The sequence below is a fragment of the Capricornis sumatraensis genome, chromosome 3, assembly GCF_032405125.1.
Source record: "Capricornis sumatraensis isolate serow.1 chromosome 3, serow.2, whole genome shotgun sequence".
NCBI lineage: Eukaryota > Metazoa > Chordata > Mammalia > Artiodactyla > Bovidae > Capricornis > Capricornis sumatraensis.
In genome coordinates, this window is record NC_091071.1 from 134,699,053 (window position 1) to 134,715,629 (window position 16,577).

The following is a 16,577-nucleotide window of genomic DNA, read 5'->3' on the forward strand; positions in this document are numbered from 1 at the left end:
GCTAGCTACATGCTAGTAAGTCAATTTCCTCTATTAAAATAAGTTTAGTTAGAAATACTGAGGACTATCTGTGTCTTACATTCTTACAACAAAGATGGTATAAAATAGTTGAGATCAGTACATGTGCAGATCTTTTTGCACCTCTAAAAAGAAAATCTTATTCGAGTATGAACCCCTATGAAAGAAAAAGTAAACGTACGTGGCACAGCACTTTGAAAACGGTCAGGATTAAGTTCAATAAGTTGTCTCCTCAGTTCATTTACTCCAACACCAGAAGGTCCTAAACAAAACATCATATATGGAAATGATTAGAAGCGGATAAGCAGAGGTACGTGGTGAAACCATCACTTTGATCCTTCCGCTGAAGACACTTGAGAGCACATGTTTTTGCAGGGAAAATAACATAACCTCCATTCTCATGAATTGAAATAACCCCGGAAAATTCTTGGGAATCTTCCTGATGACCTGTGAAGTAACCCACACTTCACCTGATGACCTGTGGAGAAACCCACACTTTCAGAAAAGAAGTAGGGAATTGCAGGAACGTGTCACCCAGGAACACTGCCTAATGTTGGCTACTCTGAGAAGTCTCTAGCCTCATGTCAGATCATTCGAGACAAGCTGCCTTTCCTCTTCCCATGAAGTTCCTATCACAGCACAACCCAGAAACTGGCTTCCACAATGATAGAGTTCAGGGACACGTCCCTGACCACAAGTGGAGAAGTCAACACCCCCATGTGCAAGTGAAGGCAGGGCTGGCTTCATGGGCAGAGAACTGTGCAAGCCACAAGCCCACGCTTAGGCTGCTGCACTTGGCTTAATGCTCTTCTTTTGCCACACATATAGTCTTCATTTTTGAATAAGGGGCTTTTGGATTTTTATTTTGCTCTGTGTCCTGAAAATTCTGTAGCTGGTCCTGGCTGTGAGGTATGTTGTTCTGCTTCAAAGGGGCCTGCCTTCACCACAACTGGGATACACAGAGAAGACGGCAGCAAGAGGGAAGTTACTGCTACTGAGGGCAGGAGGAGAAGGGGACCCAGGGGAAGAGATGGCTGGATGGCATCGCTGATTCAATGGACATGAGTTTGAGTAAGCTCCAGGAGATGGTGAAGGACAGGGAAACCTGGCGTGCTGCAGTCCATGGGGTCACAAAGAGGTGGACACAACTGAGTGACTGAACAGCAACTGCTATGGCAGGGACCAGCTTTGTAGACATCTGGGTCACAACGCGGGTGGTCCCAGTGCTATATTTGCCCTGTTCTTTAGCACCAAAGATACAGTCCAGAAGCTTTTTAGAAACTCTCCTAAAGAGGACAGTTACACATTTCTTAGAGAAATGGATCTTAAGCATTTTTGTTCCTAATATAGACTAATGATGGTGGGTGGGGGATGGGAAACATCTCATCCATGCTTCTAAAAGAAATTCTAAACAGGACAAAAAAAAATCGTAGTTATAGCCTCATCATATCACACCTTGTTGTTACACAGGTTCATATACACCTTGGCATACCACATTCAACTGTAGACATTAAAAGCATAATTAATAACGTTCTATTTATAAACACACATTAAAAAACGGTTTTGTCTTTAAAAAAAAAAAAAATGCAGGCCCACAGAGTCCTACTTTTACTACTACGCCCAATGCAAGACTAGTGAAGGCAGGGGAACCTCGCCGCGGATGGGGAGACTGCCCTCGGGACATACCCACGAGCACGATGAGGCGGTGCTTGTCCGTGGGGCGTCGCTGGTATCTCACCACCTCCTCGTACGGGGCGCCTACCGCGCCGGCGCAGCTGCTGGCACCGCATCCCGGGGCGCGCAGCTGGCTTCGGTGGGCCCTGCGGCGGCACAAGCGCATGCTGCGGCGGAAACCCGCTGCCAGGGTGGAAACGAAGGGACAGTAAGATCCAGGGCCAGGGAGCTCGCTTCCTGCCTCTCGCCTGGAGAAACAGGCAGTGACTGTGATTCGAAACAGTCCATTTTATTTTTTCACGTGGGACCTTAGTTCTCCGAGCAGGGATGGAATACGTGCCCCCCTGCAGAGGAAGGGCAGAGTCTTAACAGAGGGACCTCCAGGGAAGTCCCGGAAAGAGTTGACATATGTGTGTCTGAAGGTAAAAGATAGGAAGCAATAGAAAGGCTGCAGGGTCTGGAAAGCAGAATGTTGGTCCCCAGGCCTGGATGCATACTGGAATCATCTGGGAGCTTTTAAAATAAAAAAAATGGGGCCACTGACTAGTTAAAAAAAAACAAATATAGAAACCAGTTTGAGAACGCCCATCAGCAAAAGAAGCTTTCATAAGAGCCAGGCTTATCCATAATGGTATGAATATAACTTAGCAAGTGACAAAGAACCACCTTTTATTAATCATTACCTACCAATGTAGAACTTCTGACCATAGCCAACAAATTCCTCCTTGTCTGGAACACAGCAAATGGCAGGAACAGAATATGTGAAGGAGAAAGAGAAGTTTATTTAGAAGGGGTACATGAAATAAATCTTTAAATAAATAAATCTTTGAATCTTCAAGTGACACTATTTCAGGAGTGAAAACTGTCCTAAGCACTTTCCATTTTATCACATCCACTAAACTATATAGAGACATGCTCCAGAAATTTAGCAACACACTGGATATATTCTGTCTAGTATAGCTGGAAAAAAAGTCTATTATAGGCTTCTTTAAAGTTATAAGAAATACTGAGTCATAGTGAAAACATCTATTTGGGTATACATTTTTGAATGTTCCCAAGGAAAACTGATTTTTTAAAAAGGAAACATATAAACTGGTTTTGGCTTTAACTCATAAATATGGTGTTCTGTAGGCCCAATAATTAATTTCTTTGTTAGAAATGGGATGTTATTTCTTCCCTTATGAAATGGTTCATTCTGTAGAAAATTAGTATTTGCTTTATAGATGCAAATTCTTTCTGACTCTGAGAGACAAAAGAGTGGGAAACTGTGCCTACTAGTAACATCTAGAGCTAGTTTAAACTTCTGGCTCTGCTTCCACTGGGGTCTCAGAAAAATTATCCAAAACTATGGTGAAAAATGTTATAAAACTGTCATTTGAAATTACTTCTTACTAACGTATTCCTTTTCACTTATACAACTCTGTTCTGATCATTGAAATAATATAGAAAGAGCATTTATTCATAGAATGAAATGACATAGATCTTTCTTAACTTTGGTGTTTAAACACACATTTTAAAATACAAAGAAAACACACAAGTATCAATTCCATCTTCTGGTAAGTAAGCACATTTTCCTAACTTAAAATTGGCAATAAGTTTGAAAGAAAATGTTTACTTAGGGATATAGTCATAAAACCAACTACTTTCATTGTTCATTTAAATATATTTTCTATGACATTGATTATGTCATAATTGATTTCATCCTTAAAATATCATATCTTAAAACATTTCCAGTGAAGTATTCATGTTGAGGCATGTTTGAAAGATCTCAAACATAGCTCTATTTGGCGTACCAAGGACATAAAAATGAATAGTTAGTTACCTTCTGAAAGTTCCTCTGGATGTTTCGGTGAGTTAAGAAACAGACATGAAAAAGTTAAGCCTTTGAGGAGATCAAGTTGGCAAACTAAAGACAAATAACAAATAAATGACACAAGTGAGGCATTCGTGTTACCCTTAGAGAAAGCTGTGAGCTGGGCAAAATGAACAGCACACAAACCAGACTCAGAAACTCCCTGGACCTGTGTCTGCTGCCCAGCAGATTCTAACTTCCTGAAAGCTGCTTATCTCAGCTCTCCTCGAAGGCCCCCTATCCATGCAGACTTCCCTCCACCCGGCTGGCACAGATGGGGATTGAAAGAGAGAAACTATAAGAAGTCAACTGATGCGAGCCTTCTCTCCCTTTCTCTGCCAGAGGCCATCTGCCTGCAGCCCTGTGATGTGGAGGAAGTGGTGGAAGGGGCACTGGCGGCCTTGAGCCACACCATCCTCATTCCTTACCCATCCCAGGCCCAGTTACATATTCCACCTCCAGCTGGCCCCTTGAAGACAGGTGTAACTAAACACAGAGCGTACTCTTTTCTTTGTTTTCTAGACATCTTGAAACATCTATCATCCCTGTTTTTGTTTGTTTGTTTTTGGCCGGGGGGAGTGTGTGTGTGTGTGTGTGTGTGTGTGTGTGTGTGTGTGTGTGTGTTTGTAAATTGAATTCCTAATTAGACTATACCATCCAGAGGTATTCAAAGAGGTCACATGATACTTCATTCAGAGACAAGTTGGGGACAAAACAAGAAACTTAACTGCCCATTAAGTGCTCAAGGAACAGAATTAAGCATCTTAGAAAGAAATGCCAGCCTGGAGCCAACTGTTCCTTAATTGAGCTCCTAAGTGAGGAGGATTCAGAATGTACTTGAGAGTTCTCACTCTTTCAAGCAAGAGGAGTCCAGAAAGAGTGCTCTACCGTAACAAAGGGCAGCTGCATGCTTTCCTCTGCAGTTCTAGCAGAGAACTAACTGCTGACTGCCCCTATATTTCTTTGTAATAATTCTGGCTAACCTTCATGCACTTATGTTCAATTTTTCCCACTTTAGACATGGGGCACCTGAAGGATAAACTGTGGAAAATTCTTAAAGAGATGGGAATGCCAGATCACCTTACCTGTCTCTTGAGAAACCTATATGTGGGTCAAGAAGCAACAGTTAGAACCAGACATGGAACAATGGACTGGTTCAAAATTGGGAAAGGAGTATGTCGAAGCTGTATATTGTCACCCTGCTTATTTAACTTACATGCAGAGTACATCATGTGAAATGCTGGGCTGGATGAATCACAAGCTGGAATCAGGATTGCTGGGAGAAATATCAACAACCTTAAATATGCATATGATACCCCTCTAATGCCAGAAAATGAAGAAAAACTAAAGAGCTTCTTGATGAGGGTGAAAGTGGAGAGTGAAAAACTAGCTTAGAACTCAACATTAAAAAAACTAAGATTATGGCATACAGTCCCATCACTTCATGGCAAATAGAAAGGGAAAAAGTGTAAGCAGTGACAGATTTTATTTTCTTGGGTTCCAAAATCACTGCAGACAGTGACTGCAGCCTTGAAATTAAAAGACGCTTGCTCCTTGAAAGAAAAACTGACCAATCTAGACAGCATATTAAAAAGCAGAGACATTACTGACAAAGGTCCGTCGAGTCAAAACTATGGTTTTTCATTAGTCATGTACAGATGTGAGAGCTGGACCATAAAGAAGGCTTTTGAGCTGCGGTGTTGGAGAAGACTCTCGAGAGTCCCTTGGATTGAAAGGAGATCAAATCAGTCAATCCTAAAGAAAATCAGTCCTGAATATTCATTGGAAGGACTGTTGCCAAAGCTGAAACTCCAATACTTTGGCCACTTGATGCGAAAAGCCATCTCATTAGAAAAGACCTTGATGCCTGGAAAGATGGAAGGCAAAAGGAGAAGAGGGCGACAGAGGATGAGATAGTTAGATGGCATCACCAACTCAATGGACATGAGTCTGAGCAAACTTTGGGAGACAGTGGAGGACAGAGGAGCCTGACACGCTACAGTCCATGGGGTTGCAAAGAGCTGGACATGACTTAGCTACTGAACAATAACAACAATAACCTGAAGGGCAGAGAGGTTAAGTGACAGAGGAGCCTCGCAGTTAGAGAGTAATGGGCCAGAATTCATGCTTGGACATTCAGCCTCCAGTCCATGGGTTTGACCACTGCAACACTGCCTTTCCTTTCACAGATGTCTCAAGTGCCTCTAAGCCTCAGCTGCAACTTTGGCATGCAGAGTGTCTCCAGCAAAATGACGAGCTGAACAGAACAAAGAAGGATGACTATAATCCAGAGGAATTAAGCATTAAACCAGTCCCAAGCACTGAACCAAGTGTAGATCATTAAATCACCCCTAACAGGCCAATTATCTAGTTGAAAACAGGAAAGTTAGAAAGAACATAAATGGTAAATAATTTAGGTGAGGAGTTTCCAAGCTCCATCTGCCTCAATGCTATCTCTTTCATAACTAATATATATACAGCAATCTCTCTCCTCTTATAAAGTGAAATCCATAGATATAATCTAACACATATAACTTTTAAAAACCAGTGCAATGCTCTGCATGCGTGTGTGCTGTCACTTCAGCCATGTCCGACTCTTTGAGATCCTAAGGGCTCCTCTGTCTGTGGGGTTCTCCAGGCAAGAATACTGGAGTGGGTTACGCAACGCTCAAGCTGGAATATAAAGAAAGTAAAAGGAAGTGATTTATAGTTTAAAAGTCTGTATTTTTTAAAAGTATATGTTTCAAAATATAAATCTTTGGGAATGACTTCTCTATTAGACATGAGAAACTATTAGTTGCCTATACCTACCTATATGGAGGGCTCCCCTAGTGGCTCAGTTGTTAAAGAATCTGCCTGCAATGTAGGAGACCCAGGTTCGATCCCTGGGTAGGGAAGATCCCCTGGAGAAGGAAATGGCAACCCACTCCAGTACTCTTATGATGCTTATACCTACCTATACTGAAGAAGCATGGCTTTAAAGGAAGTAAGAAGATCAGAAAATAGTCCTACTATGAAGTAGAGAAAAATAGAGGAGCAAAGTCATAAGTGGACACTAAAAAAAACATGTTCTGATAAATAGTAACAGATTAGATTTATTTGTATATATGGGAAAGGGGGAACTTGACATAAGTGAAGTGATATAACGTATGCCAAAGTAATTATAGGCTGATGAAGTGAAGAAAATGAGACATCATACACCAGAAGAGGGTGAGTAAGGTTAACACGCTCCCAAAGGTTGCCAATGCCTAAATATTCTGTGGGATTTCTTTTTTTTTACTAACAAGGTCAACAGTACTTTGAGGACCAGATACTGGATGAAACCATGTGTCATCAATAATGACAATAACATGTTAAAGCAAATAATTGATTTAGTATAGATACCTCACTTTCCAATTTATTTTCTATCAGTATAGCTTAGACAGCATGTGTGGAATAAATTATCCAACACTTTCAAGGTAATATCTTTATTCTGTTTAAACATCTGTCTCCATAATGACACTCTTCTAAACCAATGAGCTTTTCATATTACATCTTGTGAAACTTTATATCACTATTGTGTATTAAAGAATTACTTACTCAGATTTGCAATGAATTTTGTCCAGCAGGACATTCAGTAGATGGTGCAGGATGGTCTCACACTCAGCAGCTCACCTGGCATTCCCAACTCCCAGCAGTTGAAGGCCAGTAGTGCCCCCAATCAATATGAAAACCAAAACAGTGATCCCAGAGGGTTCCAAAATGTCCCTAATGAGAAGTGCCTCTTAAGGTGAAGTTTACTATATCTCACAACCATACCATTGATGTATTTATTCACATCCCTAAAAAGTGTTTAATGTATACCAAAATTTGGATAATACATTTATAAACCAGTACCAAATATTCACATCTTCAGTTCAGTTCAGTTCAGTTAAGTCGCATCTTACTTACCAGATTCAAATGTTTCTTCATCTGTTGTTTTTCCATGGAGGCAAAACAAAAGTGTAGTTATGTTACTATCCATAGCAAGTCTATAGTTCAACAGTCTAATTCCCTGACCCTATGTTTCTGCACGCATAACACTTTTAAAATGCTTTTCCTAAACCAAGGCCAACTCAGGGGTGTGTCTGTGGCAATAAAGCCTTAAATGAGATATATAAGCAGCTGGGCTGTGATGACAAGCAGGGATACAAGCAGGAGCTTAAAATAAATAAAATCATAAAATAAAAAACGATAAATAAGATTAAAAAGAGACTCAGAGGGAAGGGAAAGGTGGAATGTCATGGTAAACTCCATTATCTGGTTGGATGTTATACAGCTTTGGTGCTAGAGGCTTGCCGGAAGCTTTGGAGGTCCACAAGCAAGGGGAGCAGAATGAGGGGAAGGAGTATACAAATAGCTTGACAGGTTAGGGTTGTTTAGGGTGACTGAAAAATACCTGAGATAAAGCAAATGCCTCATCAGTTAAAATGATTATTGTTAGTGTTTTAAAGAGCCCTGGTTGCTCAGAGGTTAAAGCGTCTGCCTGGAATGCAAGAGACCCGGGTTCGATCCCTGCATTGGGAAGATCCCCTGGAGAAGGAAATGGCAACCCACTCCAGTACTCTTGCCTGGAGAATCCCATGGAGGGAGGAGCCTGGTGGGCTACAGTCCATCGGGTTGCAAAGAGTCAGACATGATTGAGCGACTTCACTTTCACTTTCAAGCATTAAGAAACTAGAATTTATATACAGAGCAATATTATTAATACATCCTTGAATCTGGTGATGCTACATCTAAGGTCTACTCATGTGTGAAATTGTTTATAATAGAAAAGATTGGACATAATTCAAATGTCTACCTGTAAGTGATTATATAAATGCACAACAACTTACTTAATCAATAAGCTGTTTAAAAAAATATGAGGAGGCTTTTTATATATTATGATGGAATCATCTCCAAAGATACAATTTTAAGTAAAAAAAAAAAAACAAAAAAAAAAACGGGAACAGAACAGTGTATATAGCATACCATCAAAGAGTACATGCAATTGTGTTTTAAAAAGAGGTAAGAAAAAAAAAAAAGAGGTGAGAATGAGGTGTGCGGGAGAGGAGGAAAAAACATATATCATTGCACAGTATATGTCTAGAGGGATGCCAAAGAAACAGAGCATTTATTGCCTCAAGAAAGAAAACTGAGTAGGGAAACAGGAAGAGAGAAGGAATTTTACTGAATATACTTTTGTAGTTTTTTGAACTTGAAAGATGTGACTGGTTAACCAAATAAAAACTTTTCATTAAAATTATAGAAAGGAAATGAATATTACTGCTAGTTAAAAAACACATACCCATAATGTATACTTGGAAGAATAAATATAATGTCAACATTATTCTGTAGTTGTTCCGGGAAATATATGTAACTCTTTGAAATACTCCGTATTTAAACATTTCATGTCATTCTTTAATTTCTAAAACAACCCGTAAAGCCAAGATGCATTCACTTATCAGACTAAAGACTCTCCATTTAGTCTTCCAACAAAATCCTAGTGATTCTTGAGTCAATCTTAGTTTTGCCACTAAATTTGAAACATCTTTTCCCAATTTTCAAAACGTGTAAGCATAGAAATGTGAAGAGTTTTAATATATCTCTCAGAAATTTGGAACCCATGACTATTGATATGTACTAGAATCTACCAGAAGATGATATCAAACAATAATATTTTGCTTTTTAAAATTTTGATATCTCAGGATTCCATAGTATTTCACAAAGAGCATGTGGGTTCTAGATATTTCTCCTGAGTGTTACTGAATGTAACACTAGAGCACTACTGTGTGTTTCTGTGATCATTTCCAAAATACTGCTTTCTAGAACACTTTCTAAAAGGTTGGTCTGGAGCATGGAGACATCCTTCCAGCTGTGCTTCCCTTCTGAGTGTCAGAACCACAGAAAAATGCTGGGGTGGGGACTTATTTTATTTACACATTTCTTCCAGAGAAAAAGGCCCATGGGTCCTTTGACTGACTGCTTCAGAAAATCTACAGTTGAGCTGCTTTGTATCTCTCCTAGTAGTAAATCTATCAAGAAATGCTACCTGCTTCCACACATTTCTCATCAATCTTCATGTCATCATCTATAAAAGAGCATAGAGAGGGAAAAAATGAAATTAAAACCTGTTACTATCACAACAAAAATCCCCTATGTATAGGCTTATGGCAGTGAAACTCAAACCATCCTATATCATGTTATTCTTACAACAATCACTCACTCGGACAGATAAAAAGGACTCTATTGTACTAAATGAAAATATATATTATGGGAGGCTACAGGACACCACATGGTTAAAATTATAAAAGCATAGGCTTTTGAAAGCTGGACAAATGATTTTACCTCTATTTTCTATCTATAAATGAGGGTAGTAACAATGCATACTGTATAGGATAAGATTGAGATAATGCAGGAAAAGCTCATACACATGGTATGTGCTCAATAAGATTAACTATTTTGACCTTTAGTTGGGATATATACATATATGAGAATAAAAGAATATAACTTTCAAAATTGTTCAACTCAAAACTCTTTACAGTGTAACCCAAACCCTGTATGTTTTCTTTTGACTGACATCTTTTTATAAATTAGGGTATTAGTGATTAGTACACTATTAGGCACACAGAAAGAGCTTATTAAATAGCTGAATTGAAATGAAGTGAATTAAGAAAGCTACAGGAAATTTCTAGGTGGCTTTGGAAATGAAGCTTTTTTCCCCACAAATACTGTTTCCTACCTTCTTCCATAGAAATCGCTGGGTACAGATGATTGAAGCACGGGGGAGAAGAGAGAAAGCACAATATGTTATGCTATAATTTATCAGATGAATTTACCTACATTAATAAAAGTGAAGTGCCAAAATTATTCTCTAAAAATTCCGTGGAGACTTAATAACAAAATGCTAAGTGAATATCCTATAGAAACCAATACATTCATGACCCTTGCTGGAAACGGAATCTGTTTGTTTCTGGCAAATCCTATTCCCTTCTATCCTAATAAACGCTGCAAGAGTTGCATTCTACTCGTTTTGAATTAAGGCACTTATTATTCATTCATTATATTTTTAGTACTCAAACCTTGAATGAAAAGAAAGAAAGAGAAATGAAGAGAGAAAGAGGAAGAAAACATGGAAGGAAGAGAGAGAAAGGAGGGAGGGAAAGAGATGACAACTACAGTGCATCTGCAGTAAATAACTCTTTAGTAACTGTCTATAAACTAACATATGCTTGGAATTTTTCAATAACTCTTGAGTAATAAAGTTGTGTACACCTTCTGAATCAGTATCCTTTCCTGAGATTTTTTTTTTCCTGTAGTAACTTTCAAGCAGAACAGAATGATATGAAATAATATTTCATTTTGATATTTCATATTTACAAATATTTATTTGTTACATCATCTCCAAAAACTAAAAAGAAATGACTTGACAGTTCAGATAATGATGTCCTCCATCAAAAACATCTCTGTGAGAAATGACCCTTTAGGTCAGTGGGTTCCATACCTGGGGTTCTTAGACTCAGAAATATGTGAGGATAATAATACAGAGCTGCAAACTCTTTTCAAGATGGACTTTGCAGAAGTCTAACAGAAGTGGCACATAGCCTGTGCAAGCAAATTAAATGTGAACAAGTGGTCCTACTGGTTATCAGATACTGATTAAAGCTGAGTTTGAATTTTCATATGCCTTTGATAAACAAAATAGGAAAATGAGTTAAAGAAGTCCTTCAATCTGGTTTGGTAAACAAACTTTTTTTCAAAGCACAGGGGAAATAACTAGAATATCACCATAAAGATGATATCATGACAAATGTTTCTGATAAAATGTTACACTAGAGAAAAAAGATAAAAGGTAGTATTGCAGCTGTTACTATAACCATGTCAAATATGGTTCCATAACTGGAAGGTAGTATGAAAATATTGCAAGTGTAAAGGAATTCTAAGAATTTATTTCCCAAAAATGTCTTTATAGTTGTCATGTTTTCAAGAGGAAAAAAATAGGAATTTTTGGCTTAGAGAGCTGAGAAATAAAGTGGGTGAGAACTCTCTATGGGCAAATCTATGTCCATGCCCCTCTCCCTCCTCGGGGTGCCTCCTCCCCTTCTATAACTGCTGCCAGAGAGCATATCAGAGGGGCCTTGATCAGTAGGTTCTAGCTGCACTCTACAAGCTAACATCCCTCATTAAGGCAGTAAGTTGTTCACAAGCGTTTGCCACCGTGGATGCCTTTGCTGACCATTGCCCCACTGCCATCTGAAAATACTGTGTAGTGAACAAGCTACACTCATTGAATAGTAATTCAGTCCCACGTTTACTTGTCAAAGGCACATGCACTACGCCACCACGCAGCCTTGCTTGCCAGTAGATGTACAATGCATGGACTAGCCATAGACATCTCAGGGGACTTCAAGCTGGGGAGTGAACCCTGAAAGTGTCAGACACAAGAACATTTGCATTTTTACAAACTGAGAACTGAAAAGTCTTCTAAATCCCAAGGAATGAATGTTTACGGTAGGATTTCAGATGGCTGCCAGGAGGCCATTGGGCCATGGGACGTTTAAAGATCCTCCGTTGGGCGGGAAGCCAGTCCTGGGAGAGACGGAGCTGGCTTCCCTGTGAGGCACACGCTGGATGTGAGATGTCAGCATACTCACAGATGGTGGATCTGAGGTGTTTGTAAGGCTGGTATGGCTGAGACCACCAGAACTCCCGTTGCTTCCTGTGCAAAAACAAATACACCGTTAGAAAAAAAAAAAAGGAAGAAGCCAGGTTAACCCAGGTGAGATAGACCCAGGACAGAAAGTTTTCTAGAATTCTGTTGCCTCCAACCAAGTGAACAAGATTCCACCTCCAAAGTGTCAGTTGCTCAGTCAAGTCCGACTCTTTGCGACCCCATGGACTGTAACCCACCAGGCTCCTCTGTCCATGGAATTCTCCAGACAAGAATACTGGAGTGGATAGCCATTCCCTTCTCCAGGGGACCTTCCTGATCCAGGGGTCGAACCTAGGTCTCTTGCATTGCAGGCAGATTCTTCACCATCTGAGCCACCAGGGAAGCCTCCACACACATTGTCAAATACGTTCTCCAAAAGTACAGTCTTTCTTATTTTGTCCTGCCTCATAGCAAACTCAGAGCCAAACTGAGTTAGAGTTAACACCTAGCCCATGACCCTAGTTCACATGCCCAGGGCTTCAGCGTGTGAGCCCTGGCACCCCTGTCTCCGGTGTGTTAGCCTGCTCCAGCAGGTCTCAGAATATTCACCGCATGTTCTGGTTTTCCTCCCAAGCTGTGAGGCTCTCCACAGTCCCTTTAGAGCCACATGGATTTCAACTCCTTCTGTTGCCCTTTATTTCTGCACTAATCCAATAAGCCTGTCATTTCTGTGTGCTCCTTGCAAGATCCCCACCAGAGCCTCCACACCACTCCCTGCTCTGAGACCATGAAGACTAATCTCATTAGGCCTTTATCCCTGTGTGTGTCCTCAGCCCCCAAATTCGGGTCATTCCTTATCCTCCGCACTTTAATCCCTGTTCCATCTACCACCCACCACTCCCTGACACCCTTTCACACACCCTCTGGAACTGGTAGCAAAGCTTTAATGAAGCCTCTCACAACACTTTACCTTCTTGGAGCTTCCCTGGTGGCTCAGATGGTAAAGAATCTGCCTGCAGTGCAGGAGACCTGGGTTCAATCCCTGGGTCAGGAAGATTCCCTGGAGAAGTATTACCTGGAGAATTCCATGGACAGAGGAGCCTGGCAGGCTACAGTTCATGGGGGTCTCAAAGAGTCAGGCATGATTGAGTGACTAGTACTTGCACTTTCACTTTCTGTCTTCTTGCCCTCACTAAACCCAGGTCCCTGGAGGTCCCTGCTCCCCTTTCGTCTCCTGCTCCCAGGTGTGTGTGGGTAACCAGCCCAGACTCGAGGGGGAGGGGAATCCTGATGCACAGCTTAGCTGACTTTGGTCGTGTCAACATTCCCACTGTGACTGATTTCCAGCTGCCACCCCTGACGTCACTGACCATGAGGAAGGGTGCACATGGGCTCTGAGGGCCGGCTCCAGCATACCACGAGGCCCTCACCCCACAGGGCCTGGAGGTGGGGGTTCTCTGCCCTGTCATCTCCAGACCATTCTCCCTCTTCCCTAGAAGAGGCTCTCATTTTGAATACCCTCCTCCTGACTCTTCTGGAAGCCATTCTCAGATGATTCCTGCTCACTCCCATATTCTTAACACTGCTCCATCATAATTCATGATGATTTTATTTGGCACATTAATGCCTCTTCCAACACCCTGGCCTGTTGGTTCCTTGATCTCCTCTCTTCCAATGACCTTAGCTACTGCCTCCCACTGTCATCCCCTAGACCTTTCAGTTCCAAAAACTACAATCTCTATTATTTCGATTTTTAGCATCCCTTTCTTCTACCAGCAATTTCTGTCTTCCCACTCCAATCATCTATCAACCTCATAGGAACCTATAATCCACTGACCTGACTTCCTTTCCGCTGATCCTACACTGTCACCTCCCTCCTTAACATAAATGTCATGATACTTCATGAAAATACTCTTCTCCCTCTCTTGATTTACTGCTAAGTCTGACTCTCTGTTTAGTCTGGACCTGTCCTCCCAGGAAGCTGACCAAATTTATGTAAATTTGACTGTAAATTTATGAACTTGAAGCCTAAGTGGGCCCTTAATGCTGATGATACTGCATTTACTCAATCAATTTCTCTCCCGTTCTCATAGAAACTTTTCAAGCTTTCTCCTCTTTCCTTCCCAAAACCTTCCACCCACTTTACTCTCAGCTATGACATTGGTTGATAAGAAAACAAGAGCAGATGGAAGAGACTTTGCATAAGCTCACACCATATCCCTCATCCTCAGCTGTGCCCACACTCTGCACTCTCTACTACTGTGAGTACTGTGGGTAAACTCTTCAGAATCCTGTACAAGCCCAGCCCCTCTACTTAGAGACTTCATCACCTCTCCATCTGCCTCCTCAAGGACTGATAACAGCAGCAATTCTCTCCTCTTTCTCCTGTATCAGAAAAGTTTCCCTCTCACTGGATTTCCCCCATTAGCATTATCTACCCCACCTAAAAACTCTCATACCACTCTACTTTCTCCTCTAGCTATTTTCCCACTGCTCTGCTCTGCCTTATACAAAATGTTGCAAAGACTTTTCCGTGCTCAGGTGTCAATGTCTTCAAATCCCCTTTTACTCAGATTTTGGCCCACCCCTCCACTGAAACTGCTTTTGTCAAGATCACCAATGACCTCCTTTGCTAAATCCAGTGGTCAATTCTCAGTCTCCACAGCAGTGGTGAACATAGTTGATCAGGACACTCTACCATCTCGATTTTCATCCTGTCTCATTGGCAAATCCTTCTCAGTCTCTTTTCCTGGCTCCATTTTCTTCTTTGTGATCTCTTAACATTGGCTGAGTCTTGGGCCTCTTATTCTATCTTCTTTCTGTCTCTAATCACTTCCTTGGACTTCAGTAGCACCAAGGCGATGGTGATGAGTTGAGATTCAGTAACTGAGCTTTCAACTCAGCCTTGAAAGGTTAATAGAGGGAGTCAGAACTACCTTTTAAACTTTAGTTTCCCAAGTACTATTCTCTCTTTTCTAGTTGATATGCTTATCCTGGTCCCTTTGGTATTTAAGATGTTTAGGGCATATTGACAAGTTGACATTTGGATTTACAGACCAGTGTGTGTTCATCTATCTGCTTGTCTCTCCTCTTATCTTAACTGCAGTAACACTGCTTATCTCCCTTAATTGCAAAAACCGGAGAAATGTTTTATTTCCTGATGACTTGTCTTGGGTCCAGGAATGATGGCTTTTCTTACCTCTTCAGAAGTTGGTTAGAAGGGATTAGCCCAGCACAGGTATCAAGGTCAGAGATTTTCCGGGCCTGCCACCAGAGAGCATCATTCTGGTCCACAATCTGGAGGATGTCTCCCTTCTGGAAAGGCAGCCCGGCATCCATGCAAGGGATGGTGGGGTCCTCCTGGGGCCAGTACTCGATCATGGCACGAACATACACCTAATGGTAGGCACATGACGACATCATCAGAAGAATCCTTACCTCCAGGTTGTTAAGACTTAAAATCATCTCTCTCACTCTTCTACCTACTGGTGCTATCTTTCCTCTCCATCTTCACCAAGAAGAAGAAATCCCTTCTTGAACTGAGCCTAAGAGCCATGAAAAAAAAAAGTGACTTTGGGAATAAAATCTTTTAGCTCTGCGAAGTCTCTGCTCAAATGTTCACCAGTCCTGACGTTACTTCTGAACTTCTCAATACCCCATCTCCTCTTACTGTGTTCCTTTACTAATTTGCATCTCATGTCATCAGTGTTGAAAAATATGCAATGCAATATTGAACAAATGATCAACACATTACAGAGGATAGTAGTAAAATATAAAGTTTTTTTTTTTTGCTGTTGTTGTGGAGGATTTACTGTGTGTGCGTCTGAAGGTTCAGTTCATTCTTACCGTCTTCTGGCTGTTAACAGGAGGGTCAGAAACTGGAACCACCTTGAACATGATTGTGCCACGAGACATGGCCTAGAAAATGTCAGAGGAGAGAATGGCAAATCTCAGACTTTACTGGGTTATCAGGGGTTGGCAGGTGAAAGTTAAAAGCAATGTGTGCAGGTCAAATGGTGACATCTCCCACAGGGGCTTTTACAAGGACTCAGCAGCTAAATATCACCACCCAGAAATGGACATTAGAAGAACTTTAGCTTCATTTCTGTCCTGCTGTGGGGGGTCCAGGGTCCTGAGGCTGGACTCTCCTAGTACCCTCCACCTTGCTCTCATCAGGACACCACACTCAGCAAGCTCTTTTTTCCCCCAAGGCATGAGGAGGGAGAGGAACTCTTGATCTGACTTTCATTCCTCATGTCTCTGTCAGGAAGTCTTTCCTGAACACTTGTTTCTGTATCAGGCAGTCTCATCTGATGGGGAAGAAGATAAAGGGCTCCCAAGTCTTCTCGAGGGTTACTGACAAGCCTCTAAACTAATAGTGGA

General features: G+C 41.2%; 1 protein-coding gene across 1 annotated transcript in view; it reads right to left on the minus strand.

Moving 5' to 3' along the window:
• Window positions 1–16,577, minus strand: part of MPP4 (MAGUK p55 scaffold protein 4) — a 45,244-nt gene that overhangs the window by 16,213 nt on the left and 12,454 nt on the right. The window contains exons 8-17 of the mRNA XM_068969282.1: window positions 16,041–16,112; window positions 15,394–15,590; window positions 12,196–12,260; window positions 10,284–10,301; window positions 9,594–9,632; window positions 7,475–7,495; window positions 3,515–3,529; window positions 2,380–2,421; window positions 1,705–1,875; window positions 200–280 (exon numbers count right to left, since the gene is read on the minus strand). Of these exons, the coding sequence (XP_068825383.1) occupies window positions 200–280; window positions 1,705–1,875; window positions 2,380–2,421; window positions 3,515–3,529; window positions 7,475–7,495; window positions 9,594–9,632; window positions 10,284–10,301; window positions 12,196–12,260; window positions 15,394–15,590; window positions 16,041–16,112 (721 nt within the window). The remainder of the gene's footprint in view (window positions 1–199; window positions 281–1,704; window positions 1,876–2,379; window positions 2,422–3,514; window positions 3,530–7,474; window positions 7,496–9,593; window positions 9,633–10,283; window positions 10,302–12,195; window positions 12,261–15,393; window positions 15,591–16,040; window positions 16,113–16,577) is intronic.